General features: G+C 41.8%; 1 protein-coding gene across 3 annotated transcripts; it reads right to left on the bottom strand.

Annotated features, from left to right (window-relative positions):
* Nucleotides 723–27,831, bottom strand: OIT3 (oncoprotein induced transcript 3). Of its 3 annotated transcripts, none has more exon segments than NM_001244899.1 (9): nt 723–1,505; nt 3,180–3,279; nt 9,002–9,417; nt 11,255–11,415; nt 13,396–13,518; nt 16,895–17,017; nt 21,029–21,136; nt 22,482–22,856; nt 27,645–27,812. In NM_001244899.1, coding segments are annotated over 9 exon segments (1,641 nt in total). In that variant the 5' UTR covers nt 27,706–27,812; the 3' UTR covers nt 723–1,331.

Here is a 27,831-nt window from a genome sequence, read left to right as displayed (position 1 = left end):
TAAACTGTGTGGTTCTCAGCCCTGACTGTGGATGAGAATCACCTGAGGAGCATTAAAAAAAAAAAAAAAAAAAAAAAAAAGCATCTCTGGGGATGGTACCTACGTACTTGCATTTTATAAACACTCCTCAATGATTCTGAGGCAGTGAGGCCTGAGGGCCTCTAAGGTCAGGGACCAACAAATGAAGGCCTGTGGGCCAAATCACACCTAAACACCTGTTTTTGTGAAGTTTTACTGGAACGCAGCCAGGCTCACATGTGTTTATGGCTGCCCCTGTGCTGGGAGAGCAGAGCCGAGTAGCAGTAACAGAGCCTGTGTGGCTCAGGAAGTCTAAACTATTTACCTTTTGGCCCTTTACAGAAAGCGTCTTCCAACCCCTGGTCTAGGTCATTTCCTCCTTTCCCTTCCTTTTGCTAATTTTACTGGTTCTATTTCAAATGGTTGGTTGCAGCCCTTTCTAAAAAGAAAAAGAAGAAAAACTGCTTTCTGGTCTTATGTGAAGCCATAAAATGAATTGGCATATTAAGGAATTGGATTTCACTGCAGATAACATTTATCTCTGTGATTTAGGATATTTATTTCAATAAAATGTATTTAAGCCCCTACATAATACAGTATAATTTTATACCCTTTTCTATTGCCTTATCAGTCTGAGGACATAAAATGCCGAAAGGTTTCCACATTTTATTTTTGTCCATAGTTCAGTCACTGAACCACTTAAATGCATGTTAATGAATTTATTAACATTCACTAATTGCAAATAGTTCAATTAAGACAATATAAAAACCTCAGAAGAAAATATGGTGCAAGAGAAAAACCAAATAGTATTTTTTTAGTACACACTTATATTGATAAACTTCCAAATCCCCTATAACCATTCTTTATTTGAATGGAAATTTCTGGGTTATTTACATACTTAAGGAGTCAGTGGGTGTTTAAGTCATAATTTCAAGCAACTATTTGATTTTTTTCAGTTCCTAATTTGCAATACTATGCTCACCTTCTGATTTTAATGGTGCTGCTGCATCCTACACTAGGTGTTCTACTGCAGGGAGGAAAGGGGGGGCACTGGGGTGAGCTGCTTTCTAGGTACCCCTGCAGCTTCTGACATCCGGAGGATGAAGCCCCACGAGGACAGGTAGGGTAGCAGTGAGGTGACCTTTCCTGACCCAGTGGGCTAGAGTCAGAGTGAGCTGGTTCTGGCAGTTTGTCTAAAGCCACAGTATGAGGTTTAAAGCAGCATGGTGTTCTAGGGTGTGGGCTGGTGTTCTCAGAGTGCAAGAAATCCAATCAGGCAGCAACCCCAAGCAGAACTCGGGCGTTGGGTCGTCCTAATCCTCCCAGTCGATGCTGATGGGGCCACCTGTCAGCATCTGGCTCTGCAGGCCAGCAGCATCCTCTCCTTCAACTGCCTCTCGGCGCATTCGCCGATGGCAGCCCTGGGCGCAGCGGGACCGCTGGTCCAGCATCCCGCAGACCAGGACCCGACAGTGCAGGAACACCTCCTGGAAGGATCGGAGTTATAATGAATAAAAAGAGCAATAGCAGCTGCCACTCGTGGGGCCCTTACTAGAAGCCAGACACTGTACCAAACCTTTCACACGTATTATCTCATTTCAGCTAAACAACCACCTTTGAAGTAGATGCCATCTCTGTTCCACAGAGGAGGAAACTGGAGGTTAATGGACTTAGCCAAATTCACACATTTAGTAGGGTGACAAACACAGTGAGGCAGGTGGGTGATTTAAAACCCGGCATCCATAACTTCTGCTTTTGTGTGGAGACGGGAGACACTTTTGTGAGGACAACAGCTAGTAACGTTATAATCTTTGTTCTTCACCCCAACGTCTGGGCATAACATGGGCTTCCATGTACCTCTGTGTAAAAGGACAAATTCTTTCTGCAAGCTTCTTCCTGCAAGTAACTTCCCAAAGCATGCTCCCTAGTTGAGGAGGGAGATCAGGGTTAGCTAAGTGTTCTAGAACAGTGATGTAGCTGGACAGGACATGAATGCATGTAAAGGCAGCATGGAGAAGACTATTGGTCTCAAACTTCCTTGTTTAAGTGTTTTAACAACTCTATCAAAAAAAGAAAAAGAAAAAGAAAGAAACTTCACACACACACGGCCTCATAACCTCTATCCATGTATATACATTAAAAATATATCATATTCAGGCGTTCCCATCATGGCGCAGTGGTTAACGAATCCGACTAGGAACCATGAGGTTGCGGGTTCAGTTCCTGCCCTTGCTCAGTGGGTTAATGATCTGGTGTTGCCGTGAGCTGTGGTGTAGGTAGCAGACGTGGCTTGGATCCTGCATTGCTGTGGCTCTGGCTTAGGCTGGGGGCTACAGCTCCGATTGGACCCCTAGCCTGGGAACCTCCATATGCCGTGGGAGCAGCCCAAAGAAATAGCAAAAAGACAAAAAAAAAAAAAAGTATCATATTCAACTGCATATAAATTTTTATGACAATGCTTTTTCATATTTCCTTTTCCTATATTTTATTCTACATTAACTACTTAATATTGCATTAATCGATATACTGTTTGTTTGGTATAAACAACCCCTCTCTTATAACAGTGCTCTATAATCACATTCAACAAATAATGCTTGTCTTTTTGTTTATTTTGAGAAGCTATCAGAATCGGAATTTTTCGAATATGATAATTTTGTGCTCATCACACGTCAGATAACTTTCCAGAAAGTATACCAATTTACACTGCCCCTGTGTATCTCCCTGTAGCCTTGCAAATTGGGATTTCTAATTTTTATAAATGTAATACATATAAAATAGTCTTATAATTATTTTGATTGGCATATATCTACCATTTTCACTATTTGTCTTTTCTGTGGATATTATCCCATATCTTTTGCCATGTGACCACTATACAGGCTGTTTCAACCACATCTGCTCACAAGGATTTTACACTATAATCATATAGCATTTTCTTTGAATAAGCACAATTATTTTATTGGGAGAGGGCAGATAATTGTGACATTCATAGGGGTGTTGAGTTTTTGGATGGCCAGTTGCATAGTATTTTTCACAGAGGTGATGCAGATCCTAATCGTAGGCTTGTAGAATGTGAACAGACTGGGACACCAAGAAGGAAGGCTCAGATTGGTGGGAGGCTGGGGAGGAGACACACCTTAACGAGGTAAAGGAACTCAGCTCACCTTGTGGTCTTTGCCCACAAACTTGAAGACAGGGACCTGGAAGTGCTTTGCTAGGTGATCCCGTGATGTGTACTGTTTTACTGAGTCATCTGAAACACAGCTGGAAGTAGGACAGGATAGCACGTAAGACTTGATTGTTTAAACAGAGATGGAAAAACAATCCAGTCCAACATTTTGGTCCAAGAAGAAGCAAACTGGGTGGAGGAGGCTGGGCTGCACTCAAGATTTCTGAGAATGAAGGAAAAATGACTCTAGAAGGCATCTTCAGACACAGCCCTGCTCATTAACGCTGTTTGTCCCATTCTCATTCACTCCACCCACAAACTGGGCAAAGGGACCTCCTGTTAAGTCGATGTGCTGAAATATTAGCAATGGCAATGACGTTTGTTTCAAAGATATCTTCTGAAACCAAGGTATCTTTGTAAGGCTGAATTTTCATTTGTAATATATTGCAGGAATTCTGCATTCACAGACTTTATTATCGATATAAGGCTTTTCTTTAACTAGATTTCATTATATTCATCAGACACCTAAAAGACACTCACTCCTGAAGGGGATCCAAAGGTGAGCATATGCCAATTTGTACAACAAAGTGCTGCATAAAAATGTGACTTTCTTAGAGAATAACTGGATCTAGTGGGGACGGGTCATTCACCTCCAAAATGTTTTCATTCCTCTTTTCCCAAATTTAATGCTAAATCTTAGTTTGACAGGGCTTTTGGGCTTTAATCTCAGGTCTGTCACTCAAAGTGAAACTCCTAGGCTCACCACAGGGTTGGCTGGGGGAAAAGAGATGTTACAGATTCTCCAGTTTGAGGCCAAGGTTTAACATTGATCAACCATTTTTTTTCTTAAAGACCAGGACTCACCCATGTATTATTTATTCTATTATGTATTATCTATTTTACACATGTATTTTATATCTATTATATAGTTTCTATTCTGAATTCAAAAGGAACTTTTTTTCCCGACTGTATTTTCCTTTTAATGGATACTTCATAGCTCCCCGCCTACCAGGCCAATAAAAAAGCGGGGATCAGATATAAAAGACTATAAAACTGGATACTTGCTCGACACACAACCACCTTCTAGGTCATTGCTAATTGCTGTTAAAGGGCAGCTGAAAAATCCAATAAAATTGTTTAAAAATAAGATACCGGGAGTTCCCATCGTGGCGCAGTGGTTAACGAATCCGACTAGGAACCATGAGGTCGCGGGTTCGGTCCCTGCCCTTGCTCAGTGGGTTAACGATCCGGCGTTGCCGTGGAGCTGTGGTGTAGGTTGCAGACGCGGCTCGGATCCCGAGTTGCTGTGGCTCTGGCGTAGGCCGGTGGCTACAGCTCCAATTCAACCCCTAGCCTGGGAACCTCCATATGCCGCGGAAGCGGCCCAAGAGATAGAAACAACAACAACAAAAAAGACAAAAGACAAAAAAAAAAAAAAAAAATAAGATACCATGACTTGTGTTGCCCGTGGTACCTTATCGCCCTGCACTGAAGAGGATCTAAACACATTATGCAGTTCCCGTTATTTCTTGTGTCCATGTACACATTTTCATTTCCTGAGGGTAAATGAATTTATACCACCTTCTAATTATGTTCTCTCATAAATACCTAGTGCATATCTAATCTGTGTGACACACTCTGCTGGGCGCTGCAGAGGAGATTGAGATGAACAGTATAGTCTGTGATGTCAGAGAGCTTATAGTCCACTACCTATGAACCTATGATAATGACTGTAACATGATGTTAAAATGGCACTTCATCTAAGTGTCTCAGCATTTTCAATTTTTTTTTTCCGCTTTCTAAGGTTGCACCCACAGCATATGGAGGTTCCCAGGCTAGTGGTCTAGTAGGAGCTGTAGCCACTGGCCTACACCACAGCCACAGCCACGCCAGATCCGAGCCGAGTCTGCGACCTACACCACAGCTCATGGCAACGCGGATCCTTAACCCACTGAGCGAGGCCAGGGATCGAACCTGCAACCTCATGGTTCTTAGCCGGATTTGTTTCCGCTGCGCCGCAACAGGAACTCCCATTTTCAATTTATCTTTACCTAAGGATATTTTTTAATTGAAGTATACACTTTGCTGTACAGCAGAAATTGATGCAACACTGTAAATTAACTATACATTAATTAAAAAAAAATTTTGGGGGGAGTCCCTGTCGTGGTGCAGTGGAAACGAATCTGACTAGGAACCATGAGGTTACAGGTTCGATCCCTGGCCTTGTTCAGTGGGTTAATGATCCAGCATTGCCATGAGCTGTGGTGTAGGTCACAGACGTGGCTCAGATTTTGGCGTTGCTGTGGCTCTGGTGTAGGCCGGCAGCAACAGCTCTGATTGGACCCCTAGCCTGGGAAACTCCATATGCCACAAATGAAGCCCTAAAAAAAAAAAAAAAAAAAAAAAAAAAAAAATTAAAGAAAAAAAATTGTAGTTGCTTTACAATGTTATGTTAGTCTCTGGTGTACAGCAGATGTATACATACCTTTTTCATATTCTTTTCCATTACAGGTTATTATAAGATACTGAATATAGCTTCCTGTGCTATAGTAGGATCTTGCTGTTTACCTATTTTATATATAGTAACTTGTATCTGTTAATCTGAAACTCCTAATTTATTCCTCCCCTACGCTCTTCCCCCTTGGTAGCTATAATTTTGTTTTCTATGTCTATAAATCTGTTTCTGTTTTGTAAAATAAGTTCATCTGTATTATATTTTGGATTCCACACACATACAAGTGATATCATATGATATTTATCTTCCTCTTTTTGACTTATTTCACTCAGTATGACACTCCTTAGGTCCATCCATGTTGCTGCAAATGGCATTATTTCATTCTTTTTTATGGATGAGTAGTAAAAATACTATTATTTTTAAAGAGAAAATGTGGCAGGAGTTCCCTTCGTGGCTCAGTGGTTAACAAATCCGACTAGAAACCATGAGGTTGTGAGTTCAATCCCTGGCCTTGCTCAATGGGTTAAGGATCCAGTGTTGCCGTGAGCTGTGGTGCAGGTCACAGATGCGGCTTGGATCCGACGTGGCTGTGGCTGTGACATAGGCTGGCAGCTGTTTTGACCCCTAGCCTGGGAACCTCCATATGCCGTGGATATGGCCCTAAAAAAAAAAAAAAAAAAAAAAAAGAGAGAGAGAGAGAGAGAGAGAGAAAGATAAAATGTGGCAGAAAGAGTTGTTTCAAGGTAACACATTACAGAATAGAATCCAAGACAAATTCTGGCTCTTGATTTGGTGTTTGCTGTGGTTAGATAATGCTAGTTTGTCAGCTCCAAGTTCATGTGCTAAAAGAAAGTATCAATAATATAGGAGAATCTAAAAGAACTGATTACCAAAAAGTTGTTTGATATTTGATTTGGAATTCAATGTTTTTCTTTTTCTGGAGATAAATTTTCTGCTTTGCTCAGGCTTATGTTAAATTATTTGCCTTCTCGAAGCGTAGGCCTTTAAACTAAAACTAGAGGGAGGTGAATCAGATGTGTTAAAAATCAGGGGAAATCAGCCTGATTTAAATCGAAGTTGGACAATGAATAATCAAATAGTTGATAAATATAAGCAAACCGCGTTATGTGTATTCTTCCTGTCTAATTCTTAATGATCCTTCAAGATTCATTGGAGTTTCTTTCCTCAATGAGACTTTCTCTGATTCCTTCTGATGTGACCTAGAAACCTCCCTTCCTTCACCTCAATGCCACGCCTGCAGTAAAGTTCATTAAATATTAGCCTAATGAATTAGGGAATGAGTATTTATCATAATACTTTACTTCTACTTTTTATTTTAAAACTTTGTGGAGAACATTTTAGGATGGAAAGAAATCCAAAGGGCTCCAGGCCACTATCAGCCATCCAAAGCAGCTCAGAATGATGTATTTTCCAGAATCTGAAAACAAGCTAAGGAGGCTACAGGAATTTGAAGCTAGAAGTATTCCTACTGGTAAACAGTTAAATTTACCAACCAGAGGAAAGCAAGAGCCATCAAAATGTTTTCAGCAGGGATCTGACTATATATATTCTTCTTCTTTTTTTTTTTTTTTCTTTTGACTGGATACCAGGGCTCCATGGAGCTGAGGAAGGCTGTATTAGGAAGTGTTTTATCTGTCCAGGTGGGAGATAGTGAGGGCTGGAATTAAGGCAGTAAGAGAAGACTAGAGAGAACAAGGTTGAGGCATTGCTACATTAAAAAAATACTTCTCAGTTGATCCTAATGTGCATCAGGGGTTGAAAAATCACTGCAGGAGATTGACAGCAGCAGGTGAAGTTTTCCTGTGGGGAGAGATCCGGGGAGATGAAAGCAAAGCAGAAATTTCAGTGTCTGTCAGGCCAATTAGCAAAGGGCATGAACCCAGGGCACATCTTATGGTGCTTTTATTAGACCATTCCGCTCTTCCTAAGCTGCAAGTCCTGACCCTGCTTGAGCTATGTCCCATCTGACATTGAGAATGAAGAAGAAACTGATGAAATACTGAGTTTGAGGAGTGAGTGTAATTTTCCTGGGAATTAAGCAAGGGGGTGTGGTAACTGCTAGGATTCCAAAGATACACAGAGACACACAAAGTTCCCAATCCAAGCATCCTCAGGAAATATGGAAGTCCCTATGTATAAAACAAGCAAACAAAAACAAACTTCACTTGATCTTTCCTCTCCTAAAATCTACCAAGTATTTCTTCTCTCTCCTTTACTATCAAACTTCTTTTTTTTTTTTTTTTGTCTTTTTGTCTTTTTGTTGTTGTTGTTGTTGCTATCTCTTGGGCCGCTTCCGCGGCACATGGAGGTTCCCAGGCTAGGGGTTGAATCGGAGCTGTAGCCACTGGCCTACGCCAGAGCCACAGCAACACGGGATCCGAGCCGCGTCTGCAACCTACACCACAGCTCACGGCAACGCCGGATCGTTAACCCACTGAGCAAGGGCAGGGACCGAACCCGCGACCTCATGGTTCCTAGTCGAATTCGTTAACCACTGCGCCACGACGGGAACTCCACTATCAAACTTCTTAAAAGAGGGGTCTACATTTGCTGTTTCCACTTTCTCAGCCCCTTGCATTTTCCAGCCCCCACCTGCCACCCATGCTTTACCCCGTCTGAGCAAGTTAATCAATGCTATAGTTTCGGAGTTGCCGTCATGGCGCAGAGGAAACGAATCTGACTAGGAACCGTGAGGTTGCAGGTTCCATCCCTGGCCTCGCTCAGGGGGTTAAGGATCCGGCGTTGTCCTGAGCTGTGGTGTAGGCTGGCAGCTGTAGCTCAATTCGACCCCTAGCCTGGGAACCTCCATATGCCGTGGGTGCGGCCCTAAAAAAAAAAAAAAAAAAAAAAAAAAAAAAAATCCTATAGTTTCAACTGTAAACAGGAGTGATTCTCTGTCCTTTGTTTCTAGTCTTGAATTTGTTTTTGGGTCCAACTGATAGACATTTCCAACAGCCCACTGAACCTCTAGTATCCTGTGGGCATTTACAATACAATATTACTTCTTGGAGTGATCATATTCAATATTTTCACATCAAATCTGCTTTTCTACCTATGTCCTTTCATCTTGGGTAAGGGCATCAGGTCAGCCAAATGAGCTAGACCCCTTGCACTCATTTTAAACTCCCCTCTCCCTCACCAGTTTTTACCACCGAAAGGTCCATAAACGGTTTCTGAACTAAAGAGCTCGGCTTCTGAACCAAATAGGAACTCGTAAGGCTGCAGCGTGGTTTTAGGAAAAGAGTTTGCTCGCGCGGGTGTGGACCGGGTGTGGGCGGGTGTGGACCGGGCGGGTCGGGGAAGGGTGGGGGGCGAATCCTTTGTCCAAGCAGCCTGCTTACCCATCTCGGATGAGGTAGTACTTCAGGATCTCATCGATCTTGGACGTGGGGGTGGCAAAGCAGCTCTCCACCAGGCTTTCTAAGCCATTCACGTGCACCAGGGGCTCAATGCCAAAGTAGAGGGAGTCGCGAAGCTTGAGGGTAGGCAGAGCTTCCCGGTAAGGCTCTTCAAACTCATTGTCCTTGAAGATCTCCAGGGTGAACGGGAAGATTCCGTGACTGCGGCTCATGATTTCCAGCGGGGTGTTGCGAAGGTTGGGGACGTAGCCTTCAGAAATGGTGTACAGACGCGGGAACTCGCAGGTCACCGGGATCAGCAGTTTGCTGGTGCGGATGATGATGTCGCCGCTGCTCCCTGGGGTCTGCTTGGGTAGACCTGTCACAAGGTTGCTAGCCACGATCTTGTCGTTCACCACCTGAGCCAGTGGAGAAAGAGTCTACGTTTATTTCCACAGAGTCCCCTCCCTGCAACCATAATATTCCCCAAATTTCTCTTTACATCAGAAAGTATGAAAGATTTGGTTGTTGAAGCCTGAAGCTTTTTTTTTTTAATTGCCTCTCCTCTTTTTAGTAAGATGTTTTGACTGTTCAGAGCTTTACATACCATTTCATGCTCAACCCACACATTCCTTTGGAGTGTTAGTCATAAAACCTGAGCTATGCAGAATCAGCAAATTCAAAGCTCTGATATTTTAGAGAAGAAAAGCTTCTGCTTTTTTTTTCTTTTTTTTTTTTTTTTTTTTTTTTGGTCTTTTTAGGGCCACACCCATGGCACATGGAGGTTCCCAGGCTAGGGGTCAAATCAGCTACAGCTGCCAGCCTACACCACAGCCACAGCAACACCAGATGCCAGCCCCGTCTGTGACCTACACCACAGCTCATGGCAATGCTGGATCCTTAACCCACTGAGCGAGGCCAGGGATGGAACCCATCACCTCTGTTTGCGCTGCGCCACGATGGGAACTCCTACGTGTGTTTTTTTTTTTTTTTTTCTGGAAACCTAGAACTGGTGATCATGCTGCAGCATGACCTTGTACTCAACTCAAACAGACTTCAGCTATCACATTTATGTGGATGATTCTCAGCTCCTTATCTCCAGCCTTGTCCGCTCTCCTGAGTGCCAGATACTCCGACTCATCCTGGGGCATTTCCATTCGATTCTCCACAGGGCTACAAACACAGTTTGCCTCAAGTGGGAACTTCTCCAATCTCTCCTCCATGTCTCGCCCCCAGTCTGATTAGCTCTCTGATTTTCCCTGAGTACAGTAAATATTTGGTCACAAGGGCCTCTGCCTTGATCTTCTGGATCCAGGTCCTCTTTTTTTCTATCCATCTCACTCACTATTGACATGATCCTAAGAGTGCCTGCTTAATCTCATTCCCAGGCGGAAAAGCCCAAACATCCCACCCTAGCACACAAGGCAGATCTCTGAAGTATAGTCTCCCCATATCTACTTTTCCACTGTCCTCTTCCACTCTGAATTCCTTGCCAGTCTGGCTGTGTTGCCCATTCACTCAGCATAAGCCTCAAGAATTCCCAGCTCTGAGACTTGCTCACTTGTTTCCCATTGGAAATGCTCTTTCTTTCCTTTTCCGCCTGCCTAAACCACACACAAGCTTCCACCCCAATTCAAGGCCCACTTGTCTTGACTGCTCCAGTGTCTGTCTCTTTCTGGGCTCCTACACCACCTTCCAATTAGAGCCCCGGCCTTTAATTTATATTTTGTGTGTGATGTCATTTCACTACTACCTTGTATGTTCTTAGAAGTCAGGAATCTTATTTCACATACCCCTCAGGCTCCTCAGCCTGGGGCTGTACCCAGATTCTTGGATGAAAGTACGAACCTTTTACCTCTACCTGACTCAATCCATGAACTCATTTGCTATCTCATACATGGAGATCTCTACCAGTCGCTTTTTTCAGGTAAAAACTGGTCAGAGGAGACACGGTCTGCCTCCCGGTACTGGTGCTGATGCACTCAGAAAAATGCCTGCATATGTTGGACAGATGGTTCTATTTGAGAATAGAAAGAGCAGAATTCTTCCTAACTCACAGTCCTCCCAGTGCTGCTGGGACCACAGCAGATGCTCAATAATACATCTGTTAAATGAATGGCATATGATTTTTTGAGTTCCATCCTTCCTTATGGAAATATTTCATCTATGACACAAGCTACACGGCACACCTCTGTCAACAACCTCCCAAATAACCGGATTTGGTAACTTCCCGAGGGTCCTCCAGGAAGAACCTACATCGACCACCGTGCCACAGGTCTTGAGGGAGAAGATGATGTTGACGTGGGTACCATTGGACACTCCTCGGCAGGAAGTGTTGGTCAGGAAGAGCTCTAGACCGCCGACCAGGTCCCTGGGGATGCTGACTTCAATGGTGTTCGACCTGCAGAACACAGGGACTGCGGGGACAGGGGCTGCTGTTAGAAGCAGGAAAGCAGAATTGGGAAAAGGGGAAGAAGGCTCCTAGGAGACATAACTTCACCCTCTTACAACTTGAGCTGTTTGTTCCAGCCTTAAGGAAATCTATGAGGCTCAAAAAACAAATTGCTACTCCTACCTCCCAAGGTTGTCTTCAAATGATGCTCCTCAAATATTATATTGTTTCCCAAATGAGGAAATATTGTGTTTTAGTTTCAGTTCAACAGACATTTATTTCAAAATATGGCTAGCATAACTCCATGCCCTGCAACACCTAAAGGATGAACTTTTAGTGCAAACACAATTTATTGGCAATACAAAACAAGACTGCTTTGATACAGGCTTAAATTACATAATGCTACTGCTTCGACTTTACCATTAATTACCGCCTCATAAAACAGAGGTAATAAAAACAGTTTTAGTGCACTTGGGGAAGTGTTCCAAATTGTCCTTGCACTGCTCAGTAAACCATAAACACTGACTATAAATTCCACTTTAATTTAATATAAAGAGATTGCTTTTCTTTAAACGTTCACTTCTTCAGACTCTACAAATACCCTAAAAGGAATACTTCTGGGTACTCTTGGACAATATGTGAAGGCATAACATAAAAATGGTATAGTATAGGAGTTCCTATTGTGGCTCAGATGGTGAAAAAACCTGACATAGTGGAGTTTCCATTGTGGTGCAGCAGAAACAAATCAGACTAGGGACCATGAGGTTGTGGGTTCGATCCTTGGCCCTGCTCAGTGGGTTAAGGATCCGGCGTCGCCATGAGCTTTGTTGTAGGTTGAAGATACGGCTTGGATCTGGTGTTGCTGTGGCTGTGGCATGGGCCGGCAGCAATAGCTCCATTTCGACCCCTAGCCTGGGAACCTCCATATGCTGCGGGTACAGCCCCCTCGAAAGACAAAAAGACAAAACAAAATCAAAATAAAACCCAACATAGTGTCCATGGGGATTCGGGTTTGATTCCTGGCCTAACTCAGTGGATTAAGGATACATCTGCAGAACTAGGGCTCCCACAACTGCTTCCCGAGACATTCCTCTTGCTTAATGTGATCCACACGTCTATTGCCTAATGTTTTCTGAACTTTTCTGTTACATTATGTTTGTCTGAAGCTGTCTTCGGCCAGTTTAAATACGGCTTGCAAGACTACCTCCAGGAGTTCCTGTTGTGGCGTGGCGGAAATGAATCCGACTAGTATCCATGAGGATGCAGGTTTGATCCCTGGCCTCGCTCAGTGGGTTAAGGATCCGGCGTTGCCGGGAACTGTGATGTAGGTTGCATACACGACTTGGATTGCTGTGGCTGTGGTGTAGGCTGGCAGCTGTAGCTTCAGTTCGACCCCTGACTGGGAACTTCCATATGCTGCACCTGTGGCCCTAAAAAAAAAGAGGTGGATCTCAAAGGGATATCTGCATACCCCTGTTATGCAGTGGACTAGCTTTATAAAGGGAAGAAGCCCTGTCATTTGCTGCAACATGGATGGAACTTGTGGACAATTTGCTAAGTGAAATAAGCCAATCACAAAAAGATAAATATTGTAGGAGTCCACTTATATGAGGCTCTAAAGTAGCTGACTTCATAGAAACAGAAGGTAGAACGGCAGTTGTCAGGGACTGAGGGGAGGAAAGAATGAGGAATAGTTGTTTTAATGGGTATAGAGTTTTAGTCTTGCAAGATAAGAAAGCTCAGGAGATCTGTTGCACAAAACTGTGAATATACTTAGCACTATTGAACTATCTCCTTAAAGTTGATTTAGACAGTAAATGTTATGATGTATTTTTTGCAACATTTTAAAAATGATTCCAGAGTGAATACACACTGCTGAAAGAGTTGGTATTCTAAAAGATGAGACTCTTGACACACTTGGGTGAGGAAGGCAGGGTGATTTGGGGGGGTGAAGAGTTGGGTGGGTCGGAAGTTAGGGCAGAGCTTAAGCCTGTCCATACACTACCTTGGCACGTGTGGTTATCCTCAGACAGCACCAAGCCCCGGGGACATTCACACTGGTAGCCCTTCTCAGACGTAAGGCAAGAATGACTGCAGCCGCCATTGTTATTGTGGCATCCTTCAATGTCTGCAGTAAAAACCAAAAGAAAAGGGAACGATCTTGTAGTCCTCTTCCCCAAGAATTCTGATTCTTGGACTGGTGCTTTGCATCAGGCATCATACCTGACTTATCACAGTATCACCAGGGCCCAAACCAGTCACTGAGACATGTAGGGACATCCACAGAGAAGTTTATTAAATGTAAGAGCAGTCTTACAACACACACAGCTCTAACCATTGAAGCCGGTCATTGTGTAGAATGCCCTTCAATCTGGATATGTCTGTTTTTTTCATGGTTAGACTAACTATGGGGAGGAAGACTCAGAAGTCATTTCTTAATTGCGCTAACATTTAATCCACCCAATTTGAAATGTTATAGTCTTATGGATGTAAAAGAAACTGAGAGAATATAAATTCACCTGGAACAGCTAAATCAGAGTTAATCAGAATTATTACCAGTTGGTTGGGTCACCAGCCTCTCTCCTCCAGGAATAACAGCACTGGAGCCATGTTCCTTGGGCTGACAGCACATTGAGGGACTCCACTCCACAGAGCCCTCTGTGACATTCCTCTTATGAGGCAGTTTTTTAAAGTTTCCTTTTTAAAAGTTTTGTATTTTCAAAAAGCATACTCAATCAAATGGACAAAAAGGAAAAATATTCAATTGAAAAATGAATAAACTACCACATAATGTTATAATTAGCAGAGGAAAAGTAATAATCTTTGTGGGCTCTGGATATTATCTTCTAGATCATGGGTTATCAAATTCTGGCCTGCTACATGTTGTAAATAAAGTTTTATTGGCACAGAGTCATGTCCATTCATTTCCCTATTGTCTGTGGGTTTCTTTCTCACTATAAGGGCAGAGTTGATTAGTTTCAATAGATTCTGTATAGTCCACAAAGCCTAAAAAAAATCTACTATTTGGTCTATGCAGAAAAAGCTTGCTGTTCTAGGGGTAAGATAATAAAAGGGAATGCTTTCAAATCATTTAAGATGCTCAAGGAAAGATATGAGCCAATTTCCAGCTATAGCTATAACTCTCGGTTCAATAATAGTAAAAAAAAATTAGTTGTTTGGAATATCAATAAATTAACTTGGGCTGAATCAATTTTTGTGAAACAGAGAAATGTGCAAGAAACTAATCTTTGAAAAATTTAGGAGAGATGAGGCTATTACCTGTTTGTAAATCTGTACAGTTAAAAATGTAGAAGTATTCCTATGGATTTTTGAAGTAGCTGAAAATGCTATACGATGGCTTAGAAGAATCATAAAAATATGCTATATTAAAATTAATATTAATAGGATTTTTTTTCTTAAGAATGATCCTCCTTAAGTCATTTAATTTCCCTGGGTCTCAATTTCAATATATGTAAAATGAAGGGGTTGGACTAAATGTTCACTCTGGATATTTCCAGGTCGAAAAATGCAAAGCACAGGAGTTCCTCCTGTGGCTCAGTAGGTTAAGAACCTGACTTTAGTGGCCGAGGTTGCTGCAGAAGGGGTTCAAGCCCCAGTGAGGTGTTGCAGCTTGGATTCAATCCCCGATCCAGAGAATGTTCATAGGCTGCAGGTGCAGCCATAAAGTAAATGAATAAATTAAAAATAAAACTGCCAAGTATAACATAAATTGAAATTCTTATATAAAATTCTCGAAGAATTTTAAGTCTCTTATGAAGATATACCAAAATGTTTAGAATGACTATATCTGGCGAATGGGATTGTGGGTCATCTTAGTTATCTTTCTTTTACTGTTCTGTATTTCCTTCTAGAATATAATTCTTTCAAATAAAAGAGCATAATAAAAATTACTTAAAAAGAGTTTTTATTTTAAAAAAGAAGACATGCTCATCTAATGGACCAGCTAAAGAAACAAATATGTTTAAACTATTAATAAAATTTAACGGTTTCAAATATGAATCTTAATCCTAAAGTGTAATTCATATTCAAATTTTATTTTCTAAACTGCTTGTCAGTTAATGATTATTAGGTTTTAAAGTTATATGAGGATTAACTGTAATATTTCCAATAAAATACTCATGGATAATTACAAATGTTTCTCATGGAACATTTTATTAATATTCAAATATGAAAAGATTATTGCATAAAATAAAATTTAAGGGGGATTCAGGACATTACCCTTATTTGATAAAATTTAAATTTCATTTAGTCTTATTATAAGAGATAGCAGTTTGAAACTCTGGTTAATGGTCCCTGAGTTAATAATGCAAACTTTGTTGCATGAAATAAATTGTGAGCACTAGCCCTAATTTTTCCTTTTGGGGTAATATTTTATTATTTTGAATATAACTAGAATAAAGTGAGCTCTTGTAAGCAGTATTACGGTCTATTATGCCATCAATTCAATTATCCTCTGAGATAAATCATCTGTCCTTTGTAAATAATAATAACTATTTATCTCTTCCTATAATCTGCAAAGAGTTGTGTGGCTTTTTTTTTGGGAGGGGGGTAACCCTCCACTCCTAATGTCATGAGATTTGGGCTTATTAAAGTGGAAGTGATGACATTTTAGTTAGGATAATTTGCAAGGGCAAATATGCCCTGGAGAAGGGACATTATCTAAGTTTCATATCATAATAGTAGACAATTTCCATTTCAGTTATTTAACATACATCGCAAAGTCTTTTTATTACTTAATTATGTAAAATTATACTAAATGTATACAGCATTTCTACTAAAAAAATAGATAACTGTACTTATCTCCCCAAATGTATTAATATCCAATAAATGCAAAGCATACAAGTAGAAAATATGACCTCATGCAGAACAGTTTCCCAAACTTCCAAGACAGTAAGACTCACCTATGGAACATGGGAAAAACACAAACTAAGGCCCCTGCCACCTCACTGAGCCAGAGTCTCCAGGAGAGAGGCCTGGGATGGGCCAGCTTTAAAAGCACCCAGGCGGTCCTCCTCAGCAGGGAAGTTTGAGAAACACTGCTGTAAAACATTGGTTTCTATCATCTTGTTCCTTGGATCCACAGCATAGCATACCCCAGAAGATACTGATACTGGGGTCAGTATCTTCACCTGACCCCAGACCTACTGAATCAGAATCTACATTTTAACAAGTTCCCATGTGATTCGTGGGCACATTAAACATGGAATACGCTGTTTTCATATCTCAAATTAAAGTGTGGTGTTCTTCTTCTTCTTGCAAAATGCAACAGCTCCCTCCTGCTAAAGCTTAGAGACAAAAATCAACACAGCACTCAGCCTTCAACACGAGTGTCCTGCAGCGATGCTCAGTAATGGTGATCTGTGGCTTCTTTACACAGCCAGAGCATTCCTCTCTTCTGATGCTGGGCAGTTTCATGCACATCAAAGAATAAGCCAGTGGCTTAGCTGGGACTCTTGATGTGAATCCCTTCTTACCCATCTCACCTTCACACGTCCTGCCATCACTTCTCAGCACACGGCCGACACCACATTCACAGCGATATGAATTTTTGAGGTTTACACAGATCTCACTGCAGCCACCATTGTTTTGCTCACATTCATTTTCATCTGCAGAGGAGAAACCACACCATTTGCATACTGCTGAGCCTCAAAGTCTTTTCCCAAGCCCCTTAGCAGAATCTCCACTTCTTTTCAGATTCTGTCCATAGCCTTTCCACAACCCAAGTCCCTCCCTGCAATCCAGTATGATCCCTTCTATTGGCCTGGTCTCCGCAACCCAGTTATTTGTCTACCTACCCTCTGCTGGAATGAAGGCAGCGGTTGCCTACTGATTCCCTGCTAAGGGCAAAACTATTGGGGAAATGAAGTGCTCCTTTTAACCTGGGTTCACCTATTTGTATTGGTGAGTCTCACTTTCTCCCGTTTCTACAGATTTGCTAAATAAATGAAAACTTCTAAATCAAATTGTGTTTTAAATGCATTAAAGGAATTTACACTGCAGGAGAATATGTCTGATAAATTTTGTGTGTGTGAGGCAGTCTTCTATGATAATATGAACAACTGCCCTCAAAATCTATTTCAAAGATCAGAATAGTCCTGCATTGTACTTAAGCAATAATTGCTAACCTTTTTAAGAATTGATGAAGTTGGGATGGAAATACTGTAAAATTGGGTTATGATGATCATTGTACAATCATAAAATTTATTGAGTTTAAAAAAAAAGAATCTGACGAAGGATATGGACTCTTGCTATAAAAAAAAAATGCACAGTTGGCAACATATGTCGATCCCCTTCCTTCTACAAACAAAAAAGGCAAGTTGAGGAGCTAAATTTGTCATGGTTTGGATATAGGACATAAGCCAGGGACTGGGGTTTAAACACCCACAAGGTGACAGATGGCATGGCCTTGTGCCCACAAGAGGAGATGGGCTGGAACTGAAACCCTGCTCAAGTCTGGACCCCCAGAAAAGGTATCCCCACAATGAAAGGGGGAGAAGTCTGCTCCGAGGTCCAGGGAAGCAGTGAGGAGCCAAATGCCTGAGGCTGTAGGAGAGAGAAAAGGCTTCACTAAAGCCCAAGTCAGGCCCTGCCAAGGGTGAAATATGAACTCAGAATTCACACATGGCGTGGGGATCTTGAAACAGAGAAACTGATACAAAATTTGGCTTGGACCTGGTAAAGCTTCTGTGACAAAAGCATTTGAAAAACTGCTCAGTGGTTTACAAACAAACAAGCAAACTAGAAAACTTCCAGGTGATAAGAGTGGCGTCCCACAGCAAAACAATTACAACAGAAGATGGTTTGCCATAAAACATTACACACGAGGAGGTGATCCAGGTTGAGAAAGCTGGCAAGATAACAAGTGGGAGGCTCTGGACTGGAGAGAACAGGGTAACCCAGAAAAATCCATAATACAAGGATTTAAAAAATTACTAAACAGTGAAAGAAAGGCAGGTAACTAACATAAAAGAATGTATAGGAAGACAAGGCACAGCTGAAACCAAACATATAAAACTTGTAGAAATGAAAAATATAGTTGATAAGATTAGAATCTGCCTCTGGGCCTCTGGGCCTCTACTGCCTGAGTGGATGGTCAGAGGCACCAGCAGTCTTCCTGGGTGGTGGCCACACTGGTAAATGGGTCCCAGCTTCTGTCTAAAACCTGGACTGCTTACTTTATGACTGATTTTTTTTACCTGCGAGAGAAATTCACTTCTACATTTTTAAGCCATTGTTCTTTGGGAGTTTATTGTCATTTACAGCCTAACCTAAATACTTGATTCCAATTTCATAGATATGCACACATGAGGTAAGGTATCTTTTTTTTTTCTTTTTGCCTTTTCTAGGGCCGCTCTCGCGGCATATGGAGATTCCCAGGCTAGGGGTCTAATTGGAGCCGTAGCCACCAGCCTAAGCCAGAGCCACAGCAACGCGGGATCTGAGCCGCGTCTGCAACCTACACCACAGCTCACGGCAATGCCGGATCCTTAACCCACTGAGCAAGGCCAGGGATTGAACCTGCAACCTCATGGTTCCTAGTCGGATTCATTAACCACTGTGCCACGACGAGAACTCCGGTAAGGTATCATTTTAATGTTCATTTTCAAGGACTCACAAAACCATGATATATATTGTTATGGGTACAGCATAAATAATAAAACGAACCAGAAGGACACATACTAACTTCAACACAGTAATTACTCCTGCAGGTGGGTAGGGAGGGTTTTGAGAGGGGTAAATGAGACAGAGCGATGGCTTTATTTGTATCTGTAAACTTTTATTTTAGAAAAAGTTAGAAAAATTTAGCTATAAATCTGGGGACATGGATGTCTGTTATATTACTCTCCTATACTCTTCTCTCTGCCCCCCAAAATACATAATTTATAATAAATAATTTAAATTGTTACATTACAAAAACTAAAGTAACACATAAACACAAAACTTTGCCTCTACTTTCAGGAAATCCACATCACCTCCTTGAAATCAACAGAGAGACCCCAGGCAAAAAGCAGGGGCTTTTCCCTATGTCCCGCTAGGCAGAGATGTCCAAGATAAGTTGTTAAGCAAGAGATGTGAATGGTGTGTATGATACATGACCTTTGGTTTAGAAAAGTTATATATATATATATATATGTGTGTGTGTGTATATATGTATGTATATAAATACCTATATATATATATACATAGGTATTTTTATATCTGCTGACGAAACCTTGGAAGGGTTCATAAGCAAATAATGTAAGAGTTTACTTGGGATGAAGGATGGAGTTGGAGGAGGGGGTAATGGAACCCATGGAGGATAGAGAGTTGGAAATTTCACTGTATGCCTTTCATGCTGCTTAATTTGGGAGCCATTTGGATACAGTACCTATTCAAAAGTTATATTAAAACCAAAGCAGAGAAATGAATTTCTTTAAAGGAAGGCAAATATTTTCCAACAGATGTGTGTGTGGGTGTGTGTGGGTGTGTGTGTGTGTACTTGTGAGGGGTTGAGGGATTATAGGAACCACTGACTCCCATACTCCAAACCTTTTTGCATTAAATCACATAGTCAAAATTGGCCATGCAAGAGCCCTAACAACTGTTACAGGCGGGCCTAAGGATGGTCAGTAGGTTCATGAAAGAGACTGAGGAACAAAAGCTTTTCTAAAATCAGAACGCTATTATATCCCTTTATATCCTGATCCCCTCTCCTGTCCTGATCTTGCTACTGTTCTTCTAGAGGAGGTGGGTGTGGGGCAGTTCTCCCCTTTCTCTCTAGACTTGTTTTAAGTCTACTTGAGTCTGAATACAAAAAGCTTCACAACATTAAATGGAAAAGAGATGAGCTTCACTCTTGGGTTTTTCAACTCTATCTTCTTCAGCTGTAGACAAAAAAAGCATGTATCCTGTTGGACAACTCCGAATTTCCTACAAATAATCTGACTCTTTCTGACTGCTCAGAGAAACCAAAATTATATTAGTGAAGCTGTAGGTGCAGGTTCTTAGATAATTCTCAATAAAAGCTAGCCAACAGAAATACAAAACAAGTCACACATGTAACTTAAAATTCCCACATAAAAAACCTGTTAAAGACATTGGTAAAATTAATTTTAATAATATATTTCATTTAACCCAGTATGTCCCCAAATTTCATTTTAATATATAATCAAGATTAAAATTATTGGGATATTATTATTTTTTTAACTAGTCTTCAAAATCTGGTGTGTATTTTGTACTTATAGCACGTCTCAAATTGCATGCTAAATATTTATCAGAAATACTTGATCTGTATTTTAGAGTCATCAAATTTACAGTTTACTCAAGTTGTCCCATACATTTTCAGTTTTCCAATGACCAAATCAAACATTAGTTTTTCAGTTAAAAATAAGTAAAATTACAATTCGGTTTTTCAGTCACATAAGCCACATTTTGAGGATGTCATGGCCATACATAACTGTTTGAGACAACACAGTCCTACACTGTCCCTACATATGACATAAATTTGGCTTGAGGCTTTCGTTCCAAGTGTTCAGAGACACAAACTGGAAAAATTATGGAGCTCTGAGTCAGGAAGAGTTTTTGATTTGTCCTTTTGCTCCTAATAGCCTGTTTCTACTGCAAAATGAGTTTCTTACCAAAGCACGTCTGTCTGTCGGGGCCTAGCACAGTCCCTGGAGAGCAGGTGCACTCACTGGTATCCAGGCAGCTGCCATGGCAGTCCTCATCGCAGATGTCATAGAAATCTACAGGAGGATAAAGACAACCTTTCATGAGGGACAGGCCCAGAGGACCATCTCATCCATGAGAAAGCCTCAGGAGTTCAATCCTGGGGTACGAGTTCCTAGCCAACATCAAGAGAATTCTCGCTGTTCACGGTTTACAGAATCCAGTGCAAAGAGACACTGCCCAGAACATGTTCTGTGATTGAGACCAACGAGTACTGACTTCAGATCCACAGGCCCTTGGGTGACTATGGAGTTGCCGCAGATCGAAAAGCTCACCAAATATGAGTTGTAGATTAAATAAGCATTATGTCCTATTCTTCTATGCAATCTATTTTTTTTTAGTGTATAGATTTTGATGGGATTAGTAACACAAAAATTCACTTAAAGGTATTCTGATCTCAATTAGTTTCTTCCCCTTATATATTCTTTTAAAAAACCAGAGGATACTAAGCACAATGCTACCATACAGACGTCTGAAATACATCTTTTTTTTTTTTTTTTTTTTTTTTGCTTTTGCTTTTTAGGGCTGCACTGCGGCACATTGAAGTTTCCAGGCTAGGAGTCAAATCGGAGCCACAGCTGCCGCCATAGCCACAGTCACGCAACTCGGGATCAGAGCCGCATCTGCAACCTACACCCCAGCTCATGGTAATGTGGAGTCCTTAACCCGCTAAGCAAGGCCATGGATAGACCTCGCATCCTCATGGATACTAGTTGGGTTTGTTACTGCTTAGTCACAACGGGAACTCCCTGAAATAGATCTTTTTTTTTTTTTTTTTTTGGTATTTTTGCCTTTTCTAGGGCCACAACCTCAGCATATGGAGGTTCCCAGGCTAGGGGTCTAATCAGAGCTGTAGCTGGCAGCCTCCGCCACAGCCACAGCAATGCGGGATCCGAGCCACATCTGCGACCTACACCACAGCTCACGGCAACGCCAGATCCTTAACCCACTGAGCAAGGCCAGGGATCAGACCCGCACCCTCATGGTTCCTAGTCGGATTCATTAACCACTGAGCCATGATGAGAACTCCTGAAATAGATCTTAAGAAGGGGTCCTCCAAGTTCAAAAAGGTTGGAAATCCACACTAGGTAACGTATATCGACATTTCACTTTCTAATGTCTTATGTGAATGGAATGAAGACAAAATAAAACCGATCAAAGTCATAGTCCCTTTCCCTTTCCATTCTTCAGGGATTTTTCAGCAATATAAGAACAGACCTCAGAAATTACAATCTGGAGGTATCCGACTCCCTATATCAATGTTCTTCAGGCCCTGAAATACTACCAGGCCTGAACTTCAGGGGGCACTTTCTCTTTGATGCCATCTGTGGCCTTGTGGGAGAGGGAAAGGAAGGTACTCACGACCACAGTAGACATGAAAGCAGACACTGGGCTTGGTCAGACGATACACATAGTAGCCTCCAGGGCAAGCCTTGACCTCCACAGTGGTGTTCCAGAGGCAGCAGTTGCCATTGAAGCTCGCACAGGCCTGGCGCTGCACAATGCCATCGCCTTCCCGAGGATGGCTGCCATTGAGCCAGACCGGCGCGTGGGTCCCACAGTGGTTTTCTGGTATGCAGAAGGTGGGCATGGCATCCCCTGCCATGCCTGTGAAGCGGTACCACTCCCCATCCACACTGTTGTCACACAGAGGGGAACCTTGAGACTCATCAAATTGGTGGTCAGTGTTCCTCCACGGCTCATTCAGGCTGATGTAAGCAGAACAAGGGTCTAGGGCTGTGAATGAAAAAGACATCTCAGAGGCACCTTGTGATGTTTCAGATCCCAGTGAAAATAGCCTGAGTGCACCTTGAGGTATTACATTTTGGCTTTTTGGGGTACGAGAAAGAAATAATCTGATGTCCCCAAAAGTAGCTTGAGATTCCTCAAGTTGAATTAAACATATGTATATGACTTACAAATATATATTATTGTATATTATATATATATATATTTTGTCTTTTTGTCTAGGGCTGCATCTGCAGCACATGGAGGTTCCCAGGCTACAGATCAAATCAGAGCTGTAACTGCCAGCCTATACCACAGCCACAGCCACAGCAACTCGGGATCCGAGCCAAGTCTGTGACCTACACCACAGCTCACCACAACATCGGATCCTTAACCCACTGAGCAAGGCCAAGGATCGAACCTGCGTCCTCAGGGTTGCTAGTCAGATTTGGTTCCGCTGAGCCATGATGGGAACTCCGACTTAAACATACTTCATAAATGCTTTTTGCATGTGAAAAATTTTTTCAAATCTATTTAAGGTTTTGTGTCCACATTAGACTAAACCTTTGATCCAGAGCAATCGTCTGATAGAGGAGTGTTGTTCAGACCAAGGGAGGTTATAGTTTCACTGAACTCTGCACTTATCAGATTATAGTTCAAGCACAGTGTTCAGACCTGGAGACTATATTTTACGAAAGTAATGGACAAACTTGATGTCCAGAGGAAGGTGACCAGAGTTAGAAGGAAGCATAACAATTATTTACTGGAGAAGAAGCTGAGAACTATCATTTGGAGAGAAAAAAAAAAACCTGAAGAAAATGCATTGGTTTTCAAAAATCTGGAAAAGGCTTATGAAAGAGGACTTGGGTATTCTGTTAACAACAAGAACAAATTGTTACTGGGAAGTGCATTTCAGTTCAGCTACCCAGTAATGGAGAGGCTGTACCACAGTGTGGTAAGCTCTTTATCTCTGGAATTTTTCAAAAAGTGGTTGGAGGATCATTTGTAAGCAAGATCATGGATGGAATTTGCACTAATGGGCAGTTTGGCTGGATACTGAATGTGTAAAGCTCATTCCACTGAGAGGGAAAAGGCTTCTGGCACAGGTCAACTGCCTTGAAATATACAATTGATTGGCCAAGAAATTACCAAAGATATTGTCTATGTGAATGTTGGTATATGTTTCATCAGCTTATTACAAATATCATGAACTTTGTGTCTTCACAGTCAGCCACGGCAAAACTGTCTAGAATACAGAAAAATCTCAAGTCTGCATTTTTAGTGCATAAACAATATGGACAAGGAGTTCCTGTCATGGTTCAGTGGAAACAAATCTGACCAGTATCCACGATGACGCAGGTTCTATCCCTGGCCTTGTTCAGTGGGTTAAGGATCCTGCGTTGCCCTGAGTTGTGGTGCAGGTCGCAGATGTGGCTCAGATCTGGTGTTGCTGTGGCTGTGATGTGGCTGTGGCATAAGCTGGCAGTTACAGCTCAGATTCGACCCCTAATCTGGGAAACTCCATATTCCACAGATGCAGCCCTGAAAAGAAAAAAAAAATAATGATAATAATAATAATGGCAAATATATTATCAAAAACATTTTAATGACTGAAGACACTAATATCCCCAGTATTATCACTGCTTCTCTTAATTTCAGGGAAGCACTGAATTAAGGTGAGCAAATTGTCCTTACAAAGAAGACCAAAAAATTCTAGAAAGGAGCGTTAGCCAGAAGGAACTATCCTTCTTAATGCATGTGAGGCTGACTTAATTGACATTGTAGGCAGGGAATTCATATTAAGGCCAATAACACTCTGTAAGCAGGAAATGCAATGTCAGCAAATACTACACAATAAATGTGGCTGGGCCATGAACATAAAATCTAAGTTGTCTAGAAAATATTTTGGATTTTCCCAGTCTACACTTCAAACTCAAGTTTACTATCAAAACTTGAGATATGTAGGAGAGTGTAGCCAAATGTTAACAGCCTCACTGGGAATACAACAGATTGGGCCAGGAAATAAGAAGGATATTGCATATTTTGGAAATAACACTTTTGCAGAGTTACACGTGGCAGGGACAACTCTCCCCTTAAAATGTCCCTGAGGTATCCCAACTGTGCCCTGATCATGGTATGATGTCCCTTGAGGGGGAGAAATGTCCTCATACAGACTTTCTCCCCTCTCAGAAGGGAAAAATTCCTTCATCTGCTCTCCTAGCTGTGGTTCTCCTATGAAGAAAGGTTTCCAGGGCAATTTCACAGGTGATTACAAATTCATAGAAATATTTGGTTCATCTCCTTGGCTCTAATTTTGTAAGAAATGGTTAGGTATTCAACTTTTAATAGCTTTTACAGAAATTCCTAAACCTCCCTCAATAACTATTTCACAATTTATGAAGTTTTTCCTTAAATCAAACTATCATTTCTTGTGCTATCTGTTAAAAGTTTACTTCCTTTCTTGTTGCAGGAGATACATGGCACACATTGGAGAAATTTACCCACTATCTTCTGTAAAATAAGCATATATTTTAAAAGTTACCCGTGCAATATTTTCTAACATTAAATATAGTCATTTCACTCCCCCCCTCCCACCCCCCGCCTTTTAAGGCAGTAATTCAATCCTTTAATAACCTGGCCACGGGTGTAAATTCCTACCTTCAGTCACTCAATGTGTGGAGTCTGGAATTCGGTCATTACTAATGTTGCATCCTGAACTGCTGATATGTAAGCGTGTGTGTGTGTGTGTGTGCACACATATACACTTCTCAAGTGAGAAAGCTTCAAAAAGAACAGCCCAGTGGGGTTCTCTCAAAGTCTGAATTGGGGACCAGCTGGCAGAGGGAGGGCTGGTCAGTTTTTACTTGGATGCTCGCCTGTCAGCCGCCCGGCCGCCCCTCCCCAACCCGGGATGCTGGGCGTTCGAGAGCAAAGGTCAGCATGCATCCCCGCCCTTTGGTTCTGGACATCGGGAGTCGCCGACAGTTCAGTCAGCACTCCAGATGCTGCCCCTCGGGTGGTCGTGGTTGCGGGATTCTGCGCCCGCGCGCTGGGGCCGGAAGCCCCTCCTCTCCCCCCCCTTTACTTCCCGCCTTCCCCCTCAGTGCCTCTCCCTCGCCTCTTCTCCTTTTCTCTCTTTGCTCTTCCCCAAGAGCAGCCCTATCCTCGACTCCAATCCCCAGCCCCCAAAGTTCTCCTTTTCTTTTCTGATGGCATTGAGTCAAACGTCTTAGAAGGGCTGCGAAAAAGAATAAAATAAATGAATAAAATAAAATAAAAACATCTGTGAAGGGAGAAGGTGTCTGATGGGAGGATACAGGAGATGCTGGAGGGAGGGTAAGCCAGGAAAGAACGGGGAGAGAGCTGAGAGGAAATTAAGGGAGAGATGACTTTGGCTTAAGCAATTCTTGGTTCGGTACTGGCTGCAGATACAGGCTGATGAAACTTAGCCCAAAACTATCTTTAAGATTATTTTTTTTTTAGACCAGTTCTAGATTTAGAGAATAATGGAGAAGTTAGTACAAAGAGTTCCCATCTATTGGGACCCAGTTTCCCATATTACAAAATAATCATACACTAGTGTAGTACCTTTGCCACAAATAATGAACCAGTGTTGGTATGTTATTATTAACTCAACCATAGTTTAGGTTTCCTTAGTTTTTGCCTATGTCTTTCTCTGTTCCTGGATCCGATCTAGGACACCACATGGGATTTAGTTTACCATGTCTCTTTAGGGTCTCAAACCTATTTATATATGTATAAATATATACATATATATATATATATATACACATATATATACATATATATACATATTTTCTTGGGGGGGGGGTCTTTTTAGGGCTGCTCCTGCTGCATATGGAAGTTCCCAGGCTTAGGGGTCTAACTGGAGCTGCAGCTGTCGACCACAGCCACACCAGATCTGAGCTGCGTCTGTGACCTACACCACAGCTCCCAGCAATGCTGGATCCTTAACCCACAGAGCAAGGCCAGGGATCAAACCCTGCATCCTCATGGATACTAGTGGGGGCGGGGTTCCTTACCACTGAGCCACAGTGGGAACTGCCTTTAATATATATTCTTGAAGGTGCTAGAGCAAGGCCTGAGCTACCCAGAATAAATAAATAGTGGCAATTAAGCACCCAGCTTTTCAAAAGTGCCAAGAAGGACACTTCTCTTCACCTTAACCTCCTCTCACTTTCTCTTCTAGTTAGAACTCATACTGGGAAAGGAGAGAGAAATTTTTTAGTAGCTGGAATTTAAATTTTTCTTTGCCATGTTGGCCAGTTTTGTGCCAAGCCTGAGGAGGACGACAGTTTAAAGTTCACTCAGTCTGTGCAAAAGTCATATTTTCAGATGTCAAGACTCAGAAGACTGATTTATTCAGATCTGTTCCTTTCATGGGCACAGTTAGTCCCTTGCATTCATTAAAGAAAAAAAACTCCATCCTTCCCTCTAAAAATCTTTTTTTTTTCCCTCTTGAAGTTGGAACTATAAAAGTGCCTAGAATATAAAGAGGTTAGAATTTCTTTTACACATATCCAAGAAATACTTGGCTTGTGGAAAGTTGTTTGGACATGGCAGATCTATGGAAATTTTGGATGCCCAGGCAAGAGGCTAAATGGCACATGGAAGAGAAATTCTCTGAAAACATATCTTCATAGGTTATTCATGACTTTTATACTATTCTAGAACCCATATTTAAGATTCTGGAATCTTGCTCTTAATAACCTGTACACAACAGCAAATTCCTACAACAAAAATTACATTGTGCCATGTACTTGGCATAAGACTTACCCTTTGGTGACACGAGTGTTATTGTGATAAAGAGGCAGGTGAGAAGCAGGAACTGAGGCATCCTTCTGGACCAGCCACCAGAGACAGACTGGAAAATCCTCTTAATTTCAGTTTTCCTTTGTCCGCTTCTTTATCAAGCGCCTTTTTAAAAAGGCCTCAAGGCTCTTATGAAGAAAGACTTCAGTAC

This window comes from Sus scrofa, chromosome 14 (assembly GCF_000003025.6).
Source record: "Sus scrofa isolate TJ Tabasco breed Duroc chromosome 14, Sscrofa11.1, whole genome shotgun sequence".
Taxonomy (NCBI): Eukaryota; Metazoa; Chordata; class Mammalia; order Artiodactyla; family Suidae; genus Sus; species Sus scrofa.
The sequence above is the reverse complement of the archived record's forward strand: the minus strand, read 5'-3'. Positions and strand labels throughout refer to the sequence as shown.

What these genes read in the sequence shown, in the direction of transcription:
- OIT3 (XM_021072055.1), bottom strand. Translation starts at nt 27,705, where the DNA reads ATGCCTCAGTTCCTGCTTCTCACCTGCCTCTTTATCACAATAACACTC. An exon ending in CGACAGACAGACGTGCTTTG is followed by an intron (nt 17,018 to 21,028) that starts GTAAGAAACTCA and finishes TCTCCTCTGCAG; the next exon opens with ATGAAAATGAATGTGAGCAA. An exon ending in CCTGTGGCACGGTGGTCGAT is followed by an intron (nt 9,418 to 11,254) that starts GTAGGTTCTTCC and finishes CCACTGGCTCAG; the next exon opens with GTGGTGAACGACAAGATCGT.